Source organism: Sus scrofa, chromosome 1 (genome assembly GCF_054392235.1).
Source record: "Sus scrofa isolate SSC_HxYL_T2T_F1_AM1 chromosome 1, Sscrofa_HxYL_maternal_Yorkshire_Landrace_v2.0, whole genome shotgun sequence".
Taxonomy (NCBI): domain Eukaryota; kingdom Metazoa; phylum Chordata; class Mammalia; order Artiodactyla; family Suidae; genus Sus; species Sus scrofa.
In genome coordinates, this window is record NC_139383.1 from 117,731,583 (window position 1) to 117,748,749 (window position 17,167).

General features: G+C 48.7%; 3 protein-coding genes across 55 annotated transcripts in view; 1 reads left to right on the plus strand and 2 right to left on the minus strand.

Annotated features, from left to right (window-relative positions):
- HERC1 (HECT and RLD domain containing E3 ubiquitin protein ligase family member 1) overlaps nucleotides 1–1,103 on the plus strand; it is a 197,980-nt gene extending 196,877 nt beyond the window's left edge. For all 38 annotated transcript variants that reach the window (XM_084967006.1, XM_084967044.1, XM_084967018.1 and 35 more), the window contains one exon: nucleotides 451–1,103. In XM_084967006.1, coding sequence (XP_084823132.1) covers nucleotides 451–636 — 186 coding nt within the window. In that variant the 3' untranslated portion in view covers nucleotides 637–1,103. The remainder of the gene's footprint in view (nucleotides 1–450) is intronic.
- On the minus strand, nucleotides 770–8,723 carry FBXL22 (F-box and leucine rich repeat protein 22). Of its 9 annotated transcripts, XR_014809809.1 has the most exons (5): nucleotides 8,364–8,723; nucleotides 5,080–6,298; nucleotides 2,953–3,195; nucleotides 2,474–2,543; nucleotides 770–1,983 (listed from the first exon to the last, which is right to left on the minus strand). XR_014809809.1 is itself a non-coding variant. In XM_021094142.2 (2 exons), exons 1-2 carry the CDS (start codon nucleotides 8,696–8,698, stop codon nucleotides 5,953–5,955), a joined length of 681 nt encoding a protein of 226 aa, XP_020949801.2. In that variant the 5' UTR covers nucleotides 8,699–8,723; the 3' UTR covers nucleotides 770–5,952. The 9 variants fall into 9 exon arrangements, 1 of the variants encoding a protein (XP_020949801.2); XR_014809811.1 differs by lacking the exon at nucleotides 2,953–3,195; XR_014809813.1 differs by lacking the exon at nucleotides 2,474–2,543.
- Nucleotides 8,724–11,315: 2,592 nt separating this feature from the next.
- Nucleotides 11,316–17,167, minus strand: part of USP3 (ubiquitin specific peptidase 3) — a 101,127-nt gene continuing 95,275 nt past the window's right edge. For 6 of the 8 annotated variants that reach the window (XM_021094087.2, XM_084967462.1, XM_021094093.2 and 3 more), the window contains one exon: nucleotides 11,316–14,838. In XM_021094087.2, coding sequence (XP_020949746.1) covers nucleotides 14,673–14,838 — 166 coding nt within the window. In that variant the 3' untranslated portion in view covers nucleotides 11,316–14,672. Of the gene's footprint in view, nucleotides 16,972–17,167 lie in introns of all 8 variants that reach the window. The other 2 variants (XR_014809649.1, XR_014809653.1) reach the window with 1 other exon arrangement.

Genomic DNA, 17,167 nt, shown 5'->3' on the forward strand with positions numbered 1-17,167 from the left:
GTGAAGGGAGGAGTGTGGTGGCTCCCTCATAGTTGTTCCTTCCATTTCGCCACCTCTGCTGGGGGCTCCCTGCAGCAGCTTCAAGTTTGCACCATTGGTGAAAGAGAACAAACTCCTTTTCACTCCTCCTCTGTGGCAGGCACTGTGTGAAGCATGTTCTCCCAAGTAATCCTGCCAATCAGGGCTCCCCCTCACTTAACACGTGAGGGCAGTGGAGGAGTGAGGAGAGGGAAGAAGCATCTTCATCAAAAGCCTCAATGGCCACGGGACACCTTTCCTACCAGGGCCACTCTGCTTCCTCTCGAGGTGTGGTCATTCATGTCTGTGGAGCCCACCTGAAGGCAGAGAGGAGTGCTTTCCTGACGTTGGGGGTGGTGGTAATGGGCAGCCCTGCTCCCGCATGGCACCCCAGTGCTGCAGTCACAGCTGTGGGTCTCTCTCTCTCTACAGCCTTATGACAGTCTGCCTACCTCACAGACCTGCTTCTTCCAGCTGAGGCTGCCCCCTTATTCTAGCCAGCTGGTCATGGCCGAGCGCCTGCGCTATGCCATCAACAACTGCCGCTCCATTGACATGGACAACTACATGCTCTCCCGAAACGTGGACAACGCCGAGGGCTCCGACACTGACTACTGACCGCCAAGGGTGCCGTCACCCCTCTTTCTTGTCAGTAATGCTCACTTCCAGTTTAATGTTGATATACTTTTATGGTAACTATATAGATGTTTTAGGAACATAAACCAACATTATAAACAGTGGCCACACTTAGTTACTCTGAATGTAACAAAGAAATTAGATGTTTTTATTTTTCTGTGATTGTACAAAAAAAAAAAAAAAAAGACAAAGTGCTCTCAGTCAGGTTTTTCCCTCCATATTTTTGGTCACTTTTGATAAGTTTGCATGGAACCATTTTGGTGCATTTTTAGTTGGGAATGGTACATTTTTGTAAACCCACCCAGTGAACATGAAATTGTACATTGTGTATAATTGTTCATTAGAAAGGACAGTTTTACATGAATATTCATATATTTATTTTGTTTTAATTTGAATTGCCTGTGCAGGGTTCCTTATGCAGAGAAATAAAGCCGATTCAGGAATCAGCACATGGGCCACTTTTGTTATTGGAGCTTCCGATGGAGAGAGGAGTGAGCTTTCAGGCTCTTCTGACTCTGATAGCTTTTGACCCATCAAAAACATTCCATCACACTGGGCTTTGCTTGGAAATGACATGGCAGAGGGCCACGTGGGTACAGTAGCCCCTGTGGTGGAAACTCTGTTTTCATTTGTTCTGTCTTCCTTGGCCTCTCTCTGTGTTCCCTACTCCAGGGTCCTTGTGTTAGCCGCTTGGTCCATCCTTTTAGCACCACCCTTCCCCCTTCTCCATAGCTGGCTTAAAATGTAACACACTAATAGGAGTTTTTCTTGAAAAGCCCCATGATACCTGGTATGGGATGCACCTCTGCTTGGCAAGGAGGAAGCCAACTAAAGTAATGCAGTTCTAACCCCCCCCCCCATCAAGAAGTTAAAGAGCAGAACAGTTTACAATTACATGTCATCTACACTGGAAGGGGAGCCAGTGGGCCCTTAGCATATGTGAGTGAGTGAATGTGTGAATTCATGTAAGAACTAATGGGTGGCTTTTATATCCGTGAATGTTGGATGGTAGGGCGTTGTACAGGGGACTGGGAAAGGGTTCCATCCTTGATGCTTAAACCCAGCCCTAGAAGGCCCTGGGTGATGTGCTTGTTTGCTCAGGCATGTCAGAATAAGCATGTGGTCTGGAGAAAGGGCCATCTGGGGAGCAGCTGTGAATGCTTTGGCTGCTGGAGGGGGAACAGGAAGAGGGCAAGGCCTTGGGTGGCTTGTCTTTTTCATCCACTGCAAGTTCATGCCACATGCTGCTTCCATTGTACTTCGTGGATAAGGACAAGGCTGATAGCCTGCTCAAATGCGATGCCAGAGAGCCTTACAGGCAGTTGTTTTCTACAATAAGGTAAAAGGTATGTGTTTGCAAACAGAAATTAGATGAGTCCCTGATCTCAGGAACTGAACTGAGCTTAGTACAGATATTTTTCTCCCCATAGTTCACTTTCCACCCTTGTAGAGGCTTAGGCCATTTTGTTTGTTTGCTAGACTCATTCAGGTAACAAATCCTTACACTTCTTTTTTTATCATCCTTAAACAACCTTGAGAGAACTTTGACCTCCAGCTTTTAAAATTTAAGATTTCCACAACGGCCCTTAAAGGTGCACCTTTGTTCTTGGCCTCCCAGCTTTGTGGCTTTTGCCCAGCGCTGCCAGCCACATGAAACCTACATCCCAGTTTTGAGCTTGATTTTTAGCAAAAAGCAAGTCTTGGGCATTGAATGCCAGAGCTGGAGGACTCCTAGAGCTAAGGTGTCAGATTATCTCTCACTTTACAGAACAAGAATTCAAGGTTAGGAGAGGGGAAGTGCTAGATCACAAGTACTTACAGACTAGAGCTGGAAGACCTGGCTTCCTGGCAGCACGCTCGTGGTGGAGTTGAGGGGGCTCAGTGTGTCCCTGTAAGACAAGCATCACAGCCCAACACCCCCTAAGCAGGCTCTGCCTCCAGAGAGCAGTCTGGAGCCCCTGACCTCACAGGGTGCAGCCCCAGTCTCAGCAGGCCCTGAGGACCCTGTGCACTATCTTGCCCTGGTGCTCAGGTCTGTACTCCCCCCCCCAGCCCCACCGCCTTTCACTTTGGCTGCCTTGGCCGAAACTGAGAGTGAAAACAATCAGCATTTAGGAGCCGGAGGAAGTCTGTGGTCTGCTCTAACAGAGGCTGTGAGGGCATAGATCACCTCCAAGCCATTTCTAGGTGGCTCTGCAACAGGCTCAGGCTCCCATCTCCCCCAGCATGCTCTCTCTTCTCTGGACATGCATTGGGTTTCCTGACTGCCTTTTCTGAGCTGTGCCTACTGATACCAACCTTATGAGAGCTGGGGTCAGTCTTCAGACGTGGCTCAAAGACCATGTCCTCCATCACATGTTTCCGGACCTTTCCCATGTAGGCTCAGCTTGCTTCATTCTACTGTCTGTGCCTTGTGGGTTCTGTCAGGCACCTGGCTTTTCTAGCCCCTTACAGATGTGAGGATGCCTTTCCCTACCCTCTGCCTTCCAGGTGCTACACATTTAGACGATCCCATCATGGTGTCACAGAAAGGGTACTGCCCTGTTTTACAAATAGAGAAACAGAGGCTTGGAGAAATCATAACTTGTCAAAAGTTACAGATGGTGGAGCTGAGAGAGCACTCAAACTACCACCCCCACCCCCACCCCCACCCCCATTTGCATGTCTTCTGACTGACTCCCATGAGGTAAGGACTGGCCCACCCAGCCCACGGCCAATACCCAGTAAATGTTTGTGAGATGAATGAATCAGTGGATTAATTAAGTATGCAATGCCCCTTGTTCTGTGTACACCTGAGAAAAGACCTTGAAAGTTGCTTTTAGATTAAGCAGGGCACCGTGTTCGGTCCAGCACTTTGCTCAGTGCCTGGTTATGTGAACAGTGACTGTTAGAAGGCAGGGTGGAGAGTCAGTGCCTGCCTTCTGGGAGCACCTGAGACGGGCCTGGGGTCAGAGACCCAAAGCTCCTGTGTGTGTGTGTCGGGGGGAGGCGGGGTAGATCCTTAGAAACAATGCTGGACACAGCTGTCAACACAGTTGTAGTTCTATAACCACTACAGTCTTGGTATGTGGGGGTTACTGAACATCAAAGGAAACAACCCTCATTTATAAAAGAGCTTCCATGGGAAAAGGAGCCTCAGGGGAATGCAGGTTATCCATATTCAGGCTAAATTTAAAGTGACCTTTGCTTTACAAACACAATCTCATAATCCTTAACAGACCTTAACAAGCAAGATTGTCTAGCTTTCTCAATCAGGTAAGAAAGCTGAGATTTGGAGCGGGCTGACCTGCCCTTGGTTGGAGGAGAACTAGAAACCAGGATCCTGTTCCTCAGACTAAACCACCAACTCAGGGCAAACAGGACCTCTGGGAATTGGGGCTTATCAGAGATGATGAACGCAAAGCCCTGGGGTTTAAATAGCTCTTTTAAACAAACTTTTAACTCTATGGAAGCCTGAGCTTTCTTTCAACATTGTTTGCAGTAGTGGTTGAAAAATTAAATCCCTGCAAAGCCTCTCTCCAGAGTCCAGAGCAATGGTGGGTAAAATGGAAAATCACCCAGCGAAAGGCTGCATCTCATAGGCTAGTAGTGGGCCCTTCCATTCCACTGCAGCTAGTGGCGGTCCAACCAGGGGTCCAAGAGCAGCAGCTGAGGCCTTCAGCAGCCCATGGAGGGGTCTGGGCGGGTGAGGTGCTGCTTGCCTGCCCACAGGTTCTGCCTAGAGAAATTTCAGTGCCTCTGGGCCTTCAGCCAGCATCATCTTTTTGGGGCCCTGGCTCCTGCTCGGGGTAGGCTGGGTGGGGGATCTCCACCTCTCATTTCATTCTCATAATAACCTGTGAGGCCTCCCTCATCCCTTATTTCTCTGATCACCTCTCCTGCTCACCTTTCCTCCTCATTTACTCTGTTTCAGCCATACTGACCTCCTATTCCCTAACACACCTGCCATGCTCCTAGTTTGGGGCCTTTATGCTGATGGCTGTTTCCTCTGCCTGGAATATTTTCCTCCCAGATGCTCTCCCTCACTTTATTTCTCAGATCCACCTTCTCAATGGGGCTTACATTGATCGACCTCATTTAAGTTGCTTCTGCCTTTCCCAGCAACTCCCAGATAGCCTCTTAGCCTGTGCTTCACCTTCTCCAATACTTAACCTTTCTATACACCAATTACTGTCTCTTCCCTCACTAGAATGTAAGCTCCTTGATAACAGAATGGCTTATTCCGTGCTGTTTCTCCAGTATTCGGGCAACATATTAAGGAACCTGTGAGTAGGGATCAAGAGCCCCTTTCACAAGAAACTCCTGGCCTCAGGTGGGTAAAGGACCTTGATCTTAGCTGGTAATGGGAGGAGCCAGAGCGTGAGCATCGCCCACCCCTCCACCATCCTCCCTGCCTTCCCCACTTAGCCAGTTTTCCCCATGTACCTGGGACCAGGAGGCTGCTGGTTGGCCGAAAGCCTTTGCTTTGGTGGATAAAGGTGGGACACCAGTGACTAAAGCCCTGAAGTTGGAACTCCAGACGTTGCCACGTTCAGCAAATCTAGCAGGTAAAAATTTTAATTTTGCATCAGCTTTTAAGGGTTTCATTATCCAGTGATCTAACCAGGGCTATTGCTTTTAAGTCTTCGGGTTTTTCAAATGATTTTTTTCCCCTTATTAATGAGAGAACGGTAGAAAATGAGGATAAAAACGGCTGTTTATGAAAGAAGCACATCAACGAGCGAGTTTTCTGGAACCTTGTTTGCAGTCCCTCCTAGAAATGCATCTGCCCGGAAAAAAGGCGAGCACGCTGGGGTGGCTGTAAAGCAAAGCCGCAGTTCGATGGCTGTCTCGGTCCCTGTGCCAGGGGTTCCTTCCCTCTTCCCGCTGGCGCACCACCTAGACCCTCCGAGGGCCCGGGGGTTTCACTGCGCGCTTTCCCGGGGTGGCCCGCCCCGCGCGCTGCGGGGGAGCCCCGGGTGGTCACGCCTCCCCGCCAGGTTATTTATATCTCCAAACTCGTTGGTGTTGGGTAGGGCCTCCTGCAGCTACGGGCGGCGCCAGGCGGAGAATACGGTGCGCGGGAGAGACGGGGAAGGGTGCTGGTGTTTAGTGAGATAAATAAACACTGGAGTGTTTTCCAAGCATCGGGCCATCAAATTTCCCGCTTAGCCTGTGTATAAAATCACGTGAGGTAGGCGCTCGTATCCTCGTCTTGGATGAGGATGTGGCGGCTGTCTAGGAGTTGGAGTTCAAGCCAGGTCGCTCCTTCCGCCGGGACGCCCGAGGCGGGTGTCCTCCCAGCGGAGAGGCGCCCAGCTAGCGTTGCAGCAGTTTGCGGAAAGCGGCGCCGGGCGCTTGCGGGCCGCGCGGGGGCTGGTCTGGGATCATGGCTGCGCTGTGCTCGGCGCGCAGCGTCAGGCGCGGGCACGCGGCGCGCAGGCGGCGCAGGCCAGCCGCGCTCACGTTGCGGCAGAAGTCCACGTGCAGCGTCTGCAGCGCGCGCCCGTGCGCCGCCACGGCTGTCAGCGTGCGGTTGGTGACGCGCGCGCAGTTCTCCAGGCGCAGAGCGCGCAGGCGCGGGCAGGAGAGGAGCAGACGCACTAGGCAGTCGTCGGTGACGTGACCGCAGCCGGATAGCGTGACGGATGCCAGGTTGGGGCACCTGCGGAGAGAACGCGGTGACCGCGGGCCAGTGCCGAGGAGGGTGCGGTTAGAATGCTAGCGTGCGCCCCCTCCCCGCGCCACGCCGCTTCCCGAAGTTCCCTGAGGTGGTTGGTGCGTTTTCCAACTCTGGGAGACCAGGCGTATCAGAGACGAGAACTCTGCAGTAACGGAGCCTGGATCTGAACTGGGGCTTTTGTCCCGTTTCTCCTTCCCTTTCTGCCACTCGCCCCGCCGTGCTTTAATCTGCGTGAGCTCTTAGCCTCAGGAGACCCCAGTGGAGACCCAGGTCCGTGTCCTGCTGTGAACATAGAGATGCTGGTTCCAAGGAGGAACGACTGTAGCTGCTTTGGTTCTCTCCTCACCTGTTGCCTTGGGTAGGGGTGAAGTAGGAGTTGGGGGAGGGAGAATAACGCCTACCGGTGGGATTGTTGGAGGATTAAATGAGATTTGGGATGTCTGGAGCCTGCACAGGGACTTCTATAGGCAATCAAAACCCATGTTTCCTGGGAGCGAGCAGGACCAGACTGCTTCCTGTCAAGAAGAACCTGACTGGTGGGCGCTGGCTTTGGTTTCCTGTAGCCAGAGGAAGCTGGAGTCAGCCCCGGGGAAGGGGGGGGGGGTTCTGTTCCCCATCAGCCTACCCCATTGCCTTTTGACTGAACTTGCCTGCACCAGCTCAGCTCCCTTTGCCTGAGGAAGGAAGGAACTGAAATAGGTTGAGCATGGCCACATCCACACGCTGAGTGCGTCGCATCTGCCCAAGTTGACACGCCTTCCTTATGCTTCATACCAACGCTCCACCCCATTTTGTGAGGAAACTGGCCCAGAGAGCTCAAGTGACTTGCCTGTGACTTATTTGCTGTCTGACCCAGGACAAATGTCTAAACCTTACTGGGGCCCCTCTTCATCTGACAAGTGTTACCTTCAGGTTGGTTGTAAGGACTAGGTAGGTGTTTAAGCCCCAAGGGTGTTAAGTGATCCCTTCCTCTGAGAACCTTTAGAGTAAGCCTGATGCAGGAAGACACCAGAGAAAGAGCCGCCTCCATCCTGGCCCAGCCATCCTCACCTGTTCTTCCCAACACCCCCTCCCCAGAAGACTGCCAGATCTAGAATTGGTGGATACTTGGCAATACCCACTATGTGCCCGTGCTACTGTGTCATTTAATTCTTTTAGCCTGCAAGATAAGGCAATTTATCCCACTTTATGGATGAAGAAATGAGGTTGAAAGAGTTTAAATATTGGGGCTGGGGTCACATGGACACTAGCAGAACTGAGGGACTCGGAGGAGGACCATGACCATCAAGTCCTTTGCTTTTTTTTTTTTTTTTGGTAACTCTGGGGACACTTGGTGTGCCCAGACAGTGGCCTGGGAAGGCCAGGCCACACCTTGCTGATTTAACTGGGCTTGAGTTTTTATTTGCTAAAATCTGGCAGCTTTAGACTTTGGGGCAGATCACACAACCTGTCAGAGCTTTGGTTTGCTTATCTGAAAACTTAGGCTAGAACACTTTCTCCTTTGGGTAGCGTGAAGATTAGTAAGTTTCTAGGAAACCATAATTTATCACCACCCCTATTTCCGGAGCCTAGCTTGGTTTAGCTAACTCAGAGCTGAGCCCTCTAAGCTCTCCTTCCACAGCTGCATTTCACAGGTCTTGGGGTTTGCTTGCTAGGGGCAGGGTGGAGCGGTGAGCTGACTGCTGAATCTAGGAACCTTTTCCTGGGGCCTGACTTTGAAAAATCAAGGCCCAGCTGGACCCACCCAGCGTTTAATGGCTGCCAGGGAGGACAGCTGGCCCAAAAGATGGGGACAGCTGAAGCCGAGTTCTTCCTCTTTGCAGAAGCAGCTCTAGGACCTGTGAGGCTAAGGGGAGGCTTGGTGCCCATTTCCCCCATCTGGGGACTGCACTGTGGCAGGGCCTGGGAGCAGGGGGTTGCCTTGGGCCTAGTCTGAGGCTCTCCAAATCGGAGCCATCCTCTTGTGGTTTGCTCTTCCCTGCCCCCCAGAAGCCTCATAGAACTCCAGATGCCAGAGCCAGCAAAGCCAGCACAGGAGGTGGCCTACCTGTCGCACACCTGGAGGAGGAAATCATTGACCAGGTTCTCATGCCGGCTGCAGATGCTCCTCTGGAGGGCGCTCTTGAGCCAGTCCTCAATGCTGCACACCTGCACGCGGCTGGAATGCCAGCAGATGGAGAGGCTCCTGAGGGCTGGGCTCAGGAGGAAGTTGTCCTTCTTGAGTTCTGTGAGGGAACGGAAGTGCAGCAGGGGCCAGAGTGCGGGGTCCTCAAACACGTCCTGGAGCTGGGGGCAGGTCCTGGCGAGGTTCTTCCTGCTGTCCTTGTCCAGGAAGGAGAAGAGGTGCAGCAGGCACTCCCGGTTGAGCTGGGTGATGTGCATGGTGTGCAGCGGCCACACAGAGTATGACTGGAGCCCGGGGACCTGACCTACCTCCTGCTGCTCCTCCCCAGCTCTGGGCTGGTGGACATATATGGTTGAGGAATGGTGTTTATTTTTGGCCAACAACTGGTGCTGCCGCTCTGAGGAGGGGGGAGGTCCAGGCCCAGACATACGTGCAGCAGTGTGTGGCTCGGCTTATGTTCAGAGGAATTGAAGATCTTGGCAGAGAAGCAGCGTATTGAAGTTAAATAGCTTCCTTAAAAGGGATTTCTTTGCTTTTAGCTGACAATGGCATTAGGCAGAGAGCTCTTTTGGCGTTTTCATTCGTGGTACTGGCTAGACCACCTCCGTCTGGGCCTGCAAGTCTCTTGTCACTGGGAAGGACTCTAATTGCAAACAGTGTCTGTTTTTATTTTCTGGGACATCAATAGGAGTCTTTTGCTCTGCTCTTTGTAGGAAAAGGTTTGTCTATAAAGAGCAGTGTGGTAGTTTTGTGCTCAGAGATGTAAGCAGAAGGCATGGGTAGTACCCCTTTTCTGTTACTTTTGCTCAGTAGTGACACTTTCCAGGCTTCAGAACTGCCTTCAAATCCTGCTGCCCTCCTCCAGGCACAGGGATTTCCTCGGTCTCCCATTTGCCTCTATGTATACCCTTCGTTTTTTCCATAAAGGGTTTGTCCTCAGTAGCTTCTCTCTCCAAGATTCTTCTGTGTATATATGTGTCACTTTTTAAACTTCGGTTTACTTGGCTTTAGCCTTTAAGAGTTGTGTCCTGCTGTATCCAGCCTGTATTTTCCAAAATGTCAGGGTGGTTGAGGTAGCTCCTAATACAAAACTGCTTGAAACAGTTTTAGGTTGCTGTACTTCAGTCTGCGCTTGCCCATTGAGCCAGTCACACACCATCTTCCTTGTGAATGCCCTGAGCTCCTGGCGGTGAGCTGCTAGCCAGGCTTCCTGAAGGTTTTTTTTATTCTCTATTCAGGATCTGAGATTTCTCAATCCATGAAGCATTTTCTAATATCACTTCGCTCCCGATCCTTGACCAGACCCCACCTCAGTTTTCCTCCTGCGAAGGCCTCACTCTGTGTACCAGTTGGTTGGCTTGGTGGGTTAAGTAATGAGACGAGGAAACCGGTCTTCCTCTGCTAGACCAGGGAGCAGCCCCTCAGTGGTCACCTCCATTCCTTCTCCCACATAATGGGAATTGGAAGGAGGGGGAACACTTTGTTTTGCACGTGGGTGGAGTAACACAGATGAAACACCTCTTCTGAGGCTAAGGCTCGGTCAGCCCTGGTGCAGCTTGGCCTGTGAAAGCAGAATGCAGCCAAGGGAAGAAGGCAGCCATTGGCATCAGCTCCCGTGCTCTGAGGAGTCCATCACAGTCACCCCACCACTTGCCAAGGTGAAATGGAAGGTCTGACTTTCCTTGAAAACAACATAAACCAAGAAACAGCCAAAAGGAAGAAGTGTTTCTCAAGGAAAGGACAACTAGGTACTGCTCTTTCCAGCTCATCATCGTAGTTGTCCCAGCTGACAGCCAGAGTCCCTCTTCCAGCTCTAGTTAAACGTATCCACACCAGGGGTGCTGCTGTACCACCGGTGGGTTTAGTGGAAAGCCTTATTAGCCCCCTCCCTCCCCAGTCCTTCACAAACCCATCCTTTTCAGAGGGCTGAGCCCTGGAAGTAGGGCATTCTTTCACCTTCTTAAAAGACAGAGCAGTGTTAAGTGTACTGTCTGTGGGGGAGAGTCCTTTTGCTTCCTTGTGGTTTCCAAGTTGCACTCCTGCAGCGCTGCTCAAACAGTGAAAGATAGGCAGGCCTCACATTCAGAGCCTGGCTCCTTCGCTGAAGCATCCCAGGATATGGGGGGGGGGGGGCACGTGCATGGCTGCTTTTGGGGAGGGGTCTGGCTCAGGGCCAGGTGTTGTGACCACAGCTCCTTCTTTTCTGCCCATGTGGAGCTCGGCTGCTTGGCTGCAACAACAGCAGCTGCACAGCTGCCAGAAGGAAATGTGTGATGTGGGAACTGGAGGCAAAACCATTTGGGCTGCAGGCGCCTCTGTCTTCAAACTTTAGAAGGCTGATAGGAACCGGCAAATAAGTAACACGGAAAAACAGTGGATGTGGACACAGGTGGTTCTTAGTTTTTTTGGTTTGCAGGGGACATGGGGCAGAGAGGGAGTGTACAGTTTACCGCAAAGCAGAATTTTTTTTTTTTTTAAAGCAATGGCACTTGTTGACCTGTTTTGACTTTGAAAGGTGATTCTTTGCTCAGAGCCCCAAACCTGGTTCTTCAGGGTAGTGTCTAGCTGTGAAGAGGCAAGTGGACCTCATTTTAATAAAATCAGTGTCACAAGGGAAGACAGGATGAAGTTGCCCAACACAAGTGAGCTCCCTTAGTGCACCTGAGTGCAGGCACTAGAGGAGCTCTCCCGCCACCCCCCTGCCCCTCCAAGTCAAGCCATCTGGGCCCACATGCACCAGCAGCCCCAGCTGGCAGGGGGTCTGTAAAAACCTTCTATTACCTGTTGGCTGGCTCAGAAGGTTCATAGCTTAAGCAGGTTCATTGTCACCTAACTTTGCAACACTGAAAGGTGTTCAGAAATAATAGTCAAAAGGAAAGAGACCAGATCTTTAATGATACTTTCCATAAAAAAGATCGGGTTGGTGAAGCAGAAAAGGGGTATGGTTACAACTTAAATGAAATTGGTCACTGGCACAGTTAATCTTCTCAGCATCGGACAAACTAGGTCTTAGTGAACATAACTGCATCACAGCACGACTCGAAGAGGGCAGTCTGGAGTCCGTCGCCCTCAGACCTGAGGGGGAAAGGCATGCACCCAGTGAAGCGATGCTTAGACCTTGGACTGCAGCATGACGCCAGCACACACCCACCCCTTCCTGTCACCTGGGACCCATGCCCTGGCTGCAGGCACAGACTTTTGCTCATGAGTGTCTCCAGAGCCCGAGTGAAGAGGATACTTCAGCAACAGGGGGACGGTGGAGGTTGACGTGGGCCAAGTGTACTAAACAGACTTAGGTACACACTAAACCAGTGAAGGAGAGGCTTGGCTTTAAGAAGTAAATGTGTGCCCAGCCCCAGAAACCAAGCTGCTGAGTAGGTTCCAGAGGTGAGACACACATTTAATACAACCAGGGAGGGCCCATACACTTGCCCGGCTTAGTTGTGTTACATCTGGATCACTAGACACTGAGTAGAATCCAGTGGATAAGCACAGGTTTCTCCACCATGGAGAGAGATTTGTGTTGCCACAAACTGTTTCCATCCCCCACCTGTGCGGGAGGACTTGTGAGAGTTCTCCTGTTCCTGTTCCGAGGAGCCCTGTGACTGTGACTCGGCACAAGGCCCTGCCTCAGCGCTGCTCTCTGAACGAGAAGCCACCTGCACACTAGAGACAACACAGCACGCGGGACAAGCCCTGCAGAGCACGAAGGTCAGCTTCTGAAATAGGCATGATAAGGCTGCACAGTTAAATTTTAAAAATACAAATAGGCACATTTATATCACAAGTGTTCAAGGGCACGGTTCACATGGATCCAGTCACTCTTCCAAAGAACCTTCATGATGTCCTTCAAACACATCTGCTGAAGTAAATCAGGAAATAAAAACACGACAAAAGTCAAAGAGGAGATGTGTTATCTCCTAAGCTAACTATGCTGCCCGTGTGAGGACCACTTGCCCATCTAGTCAGCTATAAATTTGGTACAAAGGCCACTTTGCTCCATCAATACTGCCTGAGGCTTTCCTGCCACAGTTACAACTGCTGCCCATCCAGAAACTAATAATCTTAAGTGCAAATAGTCAGAGTTACAAATGTGTACCTTCTAAGCAAAAAAGCCTGGGTTCGTAGGCGCAAGATCAGACGAGTTACACGTTTCAAGTTTAATGACGTGTGGTGTTAATATATTGATACGGATCAAGTTATGTGAAACTGTCACTTTTGTTGGTCAAAAAGTCACTACCACAATTTCATGTGCCTCAACACGTCGTGTACTCTAGCATTGTAAGCCATTTTAAGTACATGTTTCCCTCTTAATTCCAGGCCCTCTATTTCTAAGCTCTAAGGCCTGAACACGCTGGTGAAGCTTTTTTCCCCTCTGGAATGGAAATGCAGACCGGTGCTGTCTGCACGCTCTGCACGTCAGTGGAACTGTCTCAGACCTGGGCAGCCCTGAGTTACATGTGGCTCCTGAGCTCTTGAAATCTGGCCTGTGTGACTGATGAACTGAGTTTTTATTTTTAATTAAAATTAACATTTAGCTAATAACCACATGTGGCCAATGGCAGCTGTACTGGGTAGCCACAAGTTTAGACATAATGATAATTCGCTCCTAGTCGTGTTAAAGTGTTTAACAGATGTCTTGCTCGGAGAAATCATGGGATTTACTCAGCTAATACTAAAGTGGAAATGGAGCCCATCTGCTCCTACAGCTTCAACTATCTGACCCAGGAGGGGAGCACCCTACTTTCCTTTACATTCATACACTTAAGAAAACCTGAACCATTTTTTCTTTTAACAGAATAAACAAGATTATTGAAAAGTGTGTTTGGCTGGCTTCACAGGAAATACATTCTGCCCCTTGTAATGACTTGTTATAAGATTGGGAAGGGAGGAAAATGAAGACTGGGACAGGAAGGGACGTGAAAATGGAGTGCTTCTATCCCGCAGGCCTAGGAGGAGCACCTTCCTCTTTTGCCACAATTGGCACATCATGCCACCAGCACCCCAAGATCAGCAGGCTGGCTTGGAGCACTTATAGAAATCAGTTACCTTCATTAGACAGGGTTCTGGTTCCAGATTTCAATTTGAGTCAAATCTAAATCATGCCGATACCTACTTTTCTTGAAAACAATTTTAAAACAAACTACTACATTCAAGAATAGAAATTACTTCTACAAAGCGAGAATATTTGCAGCTTGCTGTGTTATCAGGAGAGGCCAATGAGAGTGAAGACTCTAGTTTCCTTCTGTGGAGGCCAACCCCACAGTGTTAGCTGAAGTGTGGGTGACGGTCAGAGTCACTCTGGAGGTGAGCATCTCAACCTCAGGTCGCCAAGCAAGAAGTAAGCCTAGAGTGGACGTGCAGTTAATCTCAGTGCTGCACATGAGGGAATTGGTGCTGACTCAAAAAGGCAAAACAGAAGCCACAGTTTCATCACATTGGATAAATAACACCTGGATAACATGTAGCTGAGAATTTTTTACACTTATGTGTATTTGATCTTATTTGGACTTTTCGGTACCCCTATCATCTCCTCCATGAAAATGCCCCAAAATCAAGAAGAAGAAATAGAGTGATTCTTGAATCTGCAGTATAGGTACAACTGAACCAACAAATTTATTTAGTTAGTGCTGATAAACAGCAGCTTTGAGAGAAAACAACAGCAGCAGTTACCTGGTCTACGTAATGATGCCCTTTCAGTTATCTTTTACAAGCAAAAGAGTGATTACTGAGCGGTCACTGAAGTCTCCTGGGCCACAGAGCATGCGCACACATGATCCTTGATTTAGAGCCAACCTGATCCCCATTCCAGCTGTGAGAAGGCAGCAGGCAGTTACAGTGCTCTTCACAATCAGGAACATACCTTGCTTTCAGGATGTGAGAGTAACAAAGCATTGATGTAAATGTGCCTCAAAGTGAGAACTGAAAACATTAATATAAAAAAGTCAAATAGAACTAAGTTCTTGAACCTACATATAAAAACCAAATTATTACAACTAAAGCAGCAAATCAAAATATCTGCTGAGGTTTTCTGGTAGAACTAAAAAAAAAAAAAAAAAAAAAAAAAATTAGTTGGTGCCCATGTTCAATAAGTCACTACCATTGACAAAACTAAACCCAAAATAGGAAATTAAAAAAGTGCATAATGAAATTAAATCTTGGATCAAGTATTTATGGAAAATTGGAAATGTTTGTCCGGTATAGTTGACGAATAATGATTTGGAGGAGGTATTAAAGTTTGTCTGATCCAGCTTTGGCCTGGCGTTCCACATAAAAAAGGATGTAGGCCTTGGCCTTCACGACGGTGTCTTCATCAGTCAGGGTTACAGTACTGTCATTGAAATGGAACCAGCGACCTTCGTGAGTTGCATATGCTGTGTAATGTCCAGAACCAACCCTGTAAGGAAGAGTCAAATGATCAAAGAAAAAGACTACAGAAATCACAAAAGGATCTGTGCTACCATCTAAATTGTCAGATATACCAGAAATTTTACGAAGTATCATAATTAAAGAATAAATTCTAGAGGCTTGCCATTTAAGCTGGCTGATTGAGCGCACATGTTTATCTTCTCAAATGACACTGAAATGGCAAGGAATATATTGACACTGGAAAACAGGGAAGAATGCCATGGACTGACCAGAAATTGAGGATTTCGTAGAACACATAAAGCAGTGTTCACACAGATTAATGGAGAAACTCAACAGCAAAGGAGCACTCAACCTAACAGGCAGAGTCAAGGGGTGTGGAAACATGGAAAACTGAGGAGCAGATTTCCCATCAGAGCTTGGAGGAAACCCAAGCATAAGGCAGAAATCTGCCTCCAAGGAAGCGCCTTCCCTTCTGCTTTGGCCATCAGAAGCTTTCTCTCCCCATGACCCACCACTCAGACACATGAAGCCCTGCATCAGTGCTCCCAGTCAGGTAGGGGAAAGCAGGCAGGTAGAACAGGAACCTTCATAAACTACTAGGAAAACCCTTACCATTTACCAAGAACAATCAGTCTCATCGGTTAGGATGATTCTAAGTAAAGCAAAAATCATGAAAGAGAAGTGCCAGGAAGACCAGTAAAACAGTTAACCACAGATGAATTTAATGCAGAAAAAAAAAAAACAAAAAAAAAAAACCCCTTTAAAAATTAGTACACCAATGGTTTCAAGAGGATACTGCAACCATACAACAAGAACAGGTTGTTAGGAAAAAGTTATCAGAAAAATATGATCACTGGAATTGCTGCTGTTGCTCAGCAGGTTAACAACCTGACATAGGAGTTCCCATCATGGCTCAGTGGTTAACAAACCTGACGAGTATCCATGAGGACTCGGGTTGGATCCCTGACCTTGCTCATTAAGGATCCGGTGTTGCTGTGAGCTGTGGTGTAGGTTGCAGAAGTGTCTCAGATCTGGCATTGCTGTGGCTCTGGCGTAGGCTGACAGCTACAGCTCTGATTTGACCCCTAGCCTGGGAACCTCCAAATGCCACGGTGTGGCCCTAAAAAGGCAAAAGACAAAAAAAAGAAAAAAAGAACTTGACGTAGTATCCATGAGAATGTAGGTTTGATCCCTGGCCTCGCCCAGTGGGTTAAGGATCTAAAGTTGCCACAAGCCACAGTGTTAGTTGCAGATGTGGCTTGGATCCGGTGTTACTATGGCTGTGGTATAGGCCGGCAGCTGCAGCTCCAATTAGACCCCTAGTTCGGGAACTTCCATATGCTGCAGGTGTGGCCCCAGAAAGAAAAATAGGATTGTCACAATATAAAAATGTCATGGAGGAGCTAATCTTTTTTTTTTTTTTTTTTTGGCCGTGCCCCAGGCATGACAAAGCTCCCAGGCCAGGGAGCAAACCCAAGCCACAGCAGTGACAACACCAAGTCCTTAGCCAGAAGGCCACCAGGGAATTCCAAATCTTCAGCTTGGCTACAGATGAACCCAAATTAGTGATCTGTGAAAAAAAGGTCAGGCAATCTTCAGAAACCAAGAGAAAGAAATCACTAAAGAATAGTTAAAATATATGAAAGATCCAGGAAATTCATTATACATTAATAAGGGTTCTAGAAAAGAGAATGGAGAATGGCATGAAACAAACATTTCCATAAGTGCAAGATACCAGACTAAGAGTGTCCCTGTCAACTACCAGATACATGTGATGTGATTTCTTAGGTCCAATTAAGATCCTACAACCTTCCAAAGAAGGAAAAACAGAAATGAGACTCAGACATGCAGTGGACTTGTCCTTTATAGATATGAATGGTTATAAATGGCTGTAAAGGGGAAAGGATTTCCAGCATGGATTGCCAAAGTCTGAAAGTAAGTAAAACTGCCATTCTCAAGCAGACCAGAAAGCAGAAGGTATATACCCCTAATGCAGACTTTAAGGGAAAAAAAGTAATCAGGATGTTATTTACCAAAATAAGAAATGTACCTTTATAGCAGCTGATATTGAAGTAAGTTATTCTAAATAATTCCCATCTCTGCCCTCCCCCCATGTAAATATCAATTGGCCAAGGAAATCCACAGTTTTTTGGAGTAAAGACTGCTCAGGGAGTTCCCGTCGTGGTGCAGTGGTTAACGAATCCGACTAGGAACCATGAGGTTGCGGGTTCGGTCCCTGCCCTTGCTCAGTGGGTTAACGATCCGGCGTTGCCGTGAGCTGTGGTGTAGGTTGCAGACGCGGCTCGGATCCCTCGTTGCTGTGGCTCTGGCGTAGGCCGGTGGCTACAGCTCCGATT

Bases quoted from the DNA above. Each gene is read 5' to 3' on its own strand.
- FBXL22 (XM_021094142.2), bottom strand. From the start codon at position 8,698: ATGCACATCACCCAGCTCAACCGGGAGTGCCTGCTGCACCTCTTCTCC. The intron at 6,299-8,363 runs GTAGGCCACCTC...TTCTCTCCGCAG, and splicing joins CTCCTCCAGGTGTGCGACAG to GTGCCCCAACCTGGCATCCG.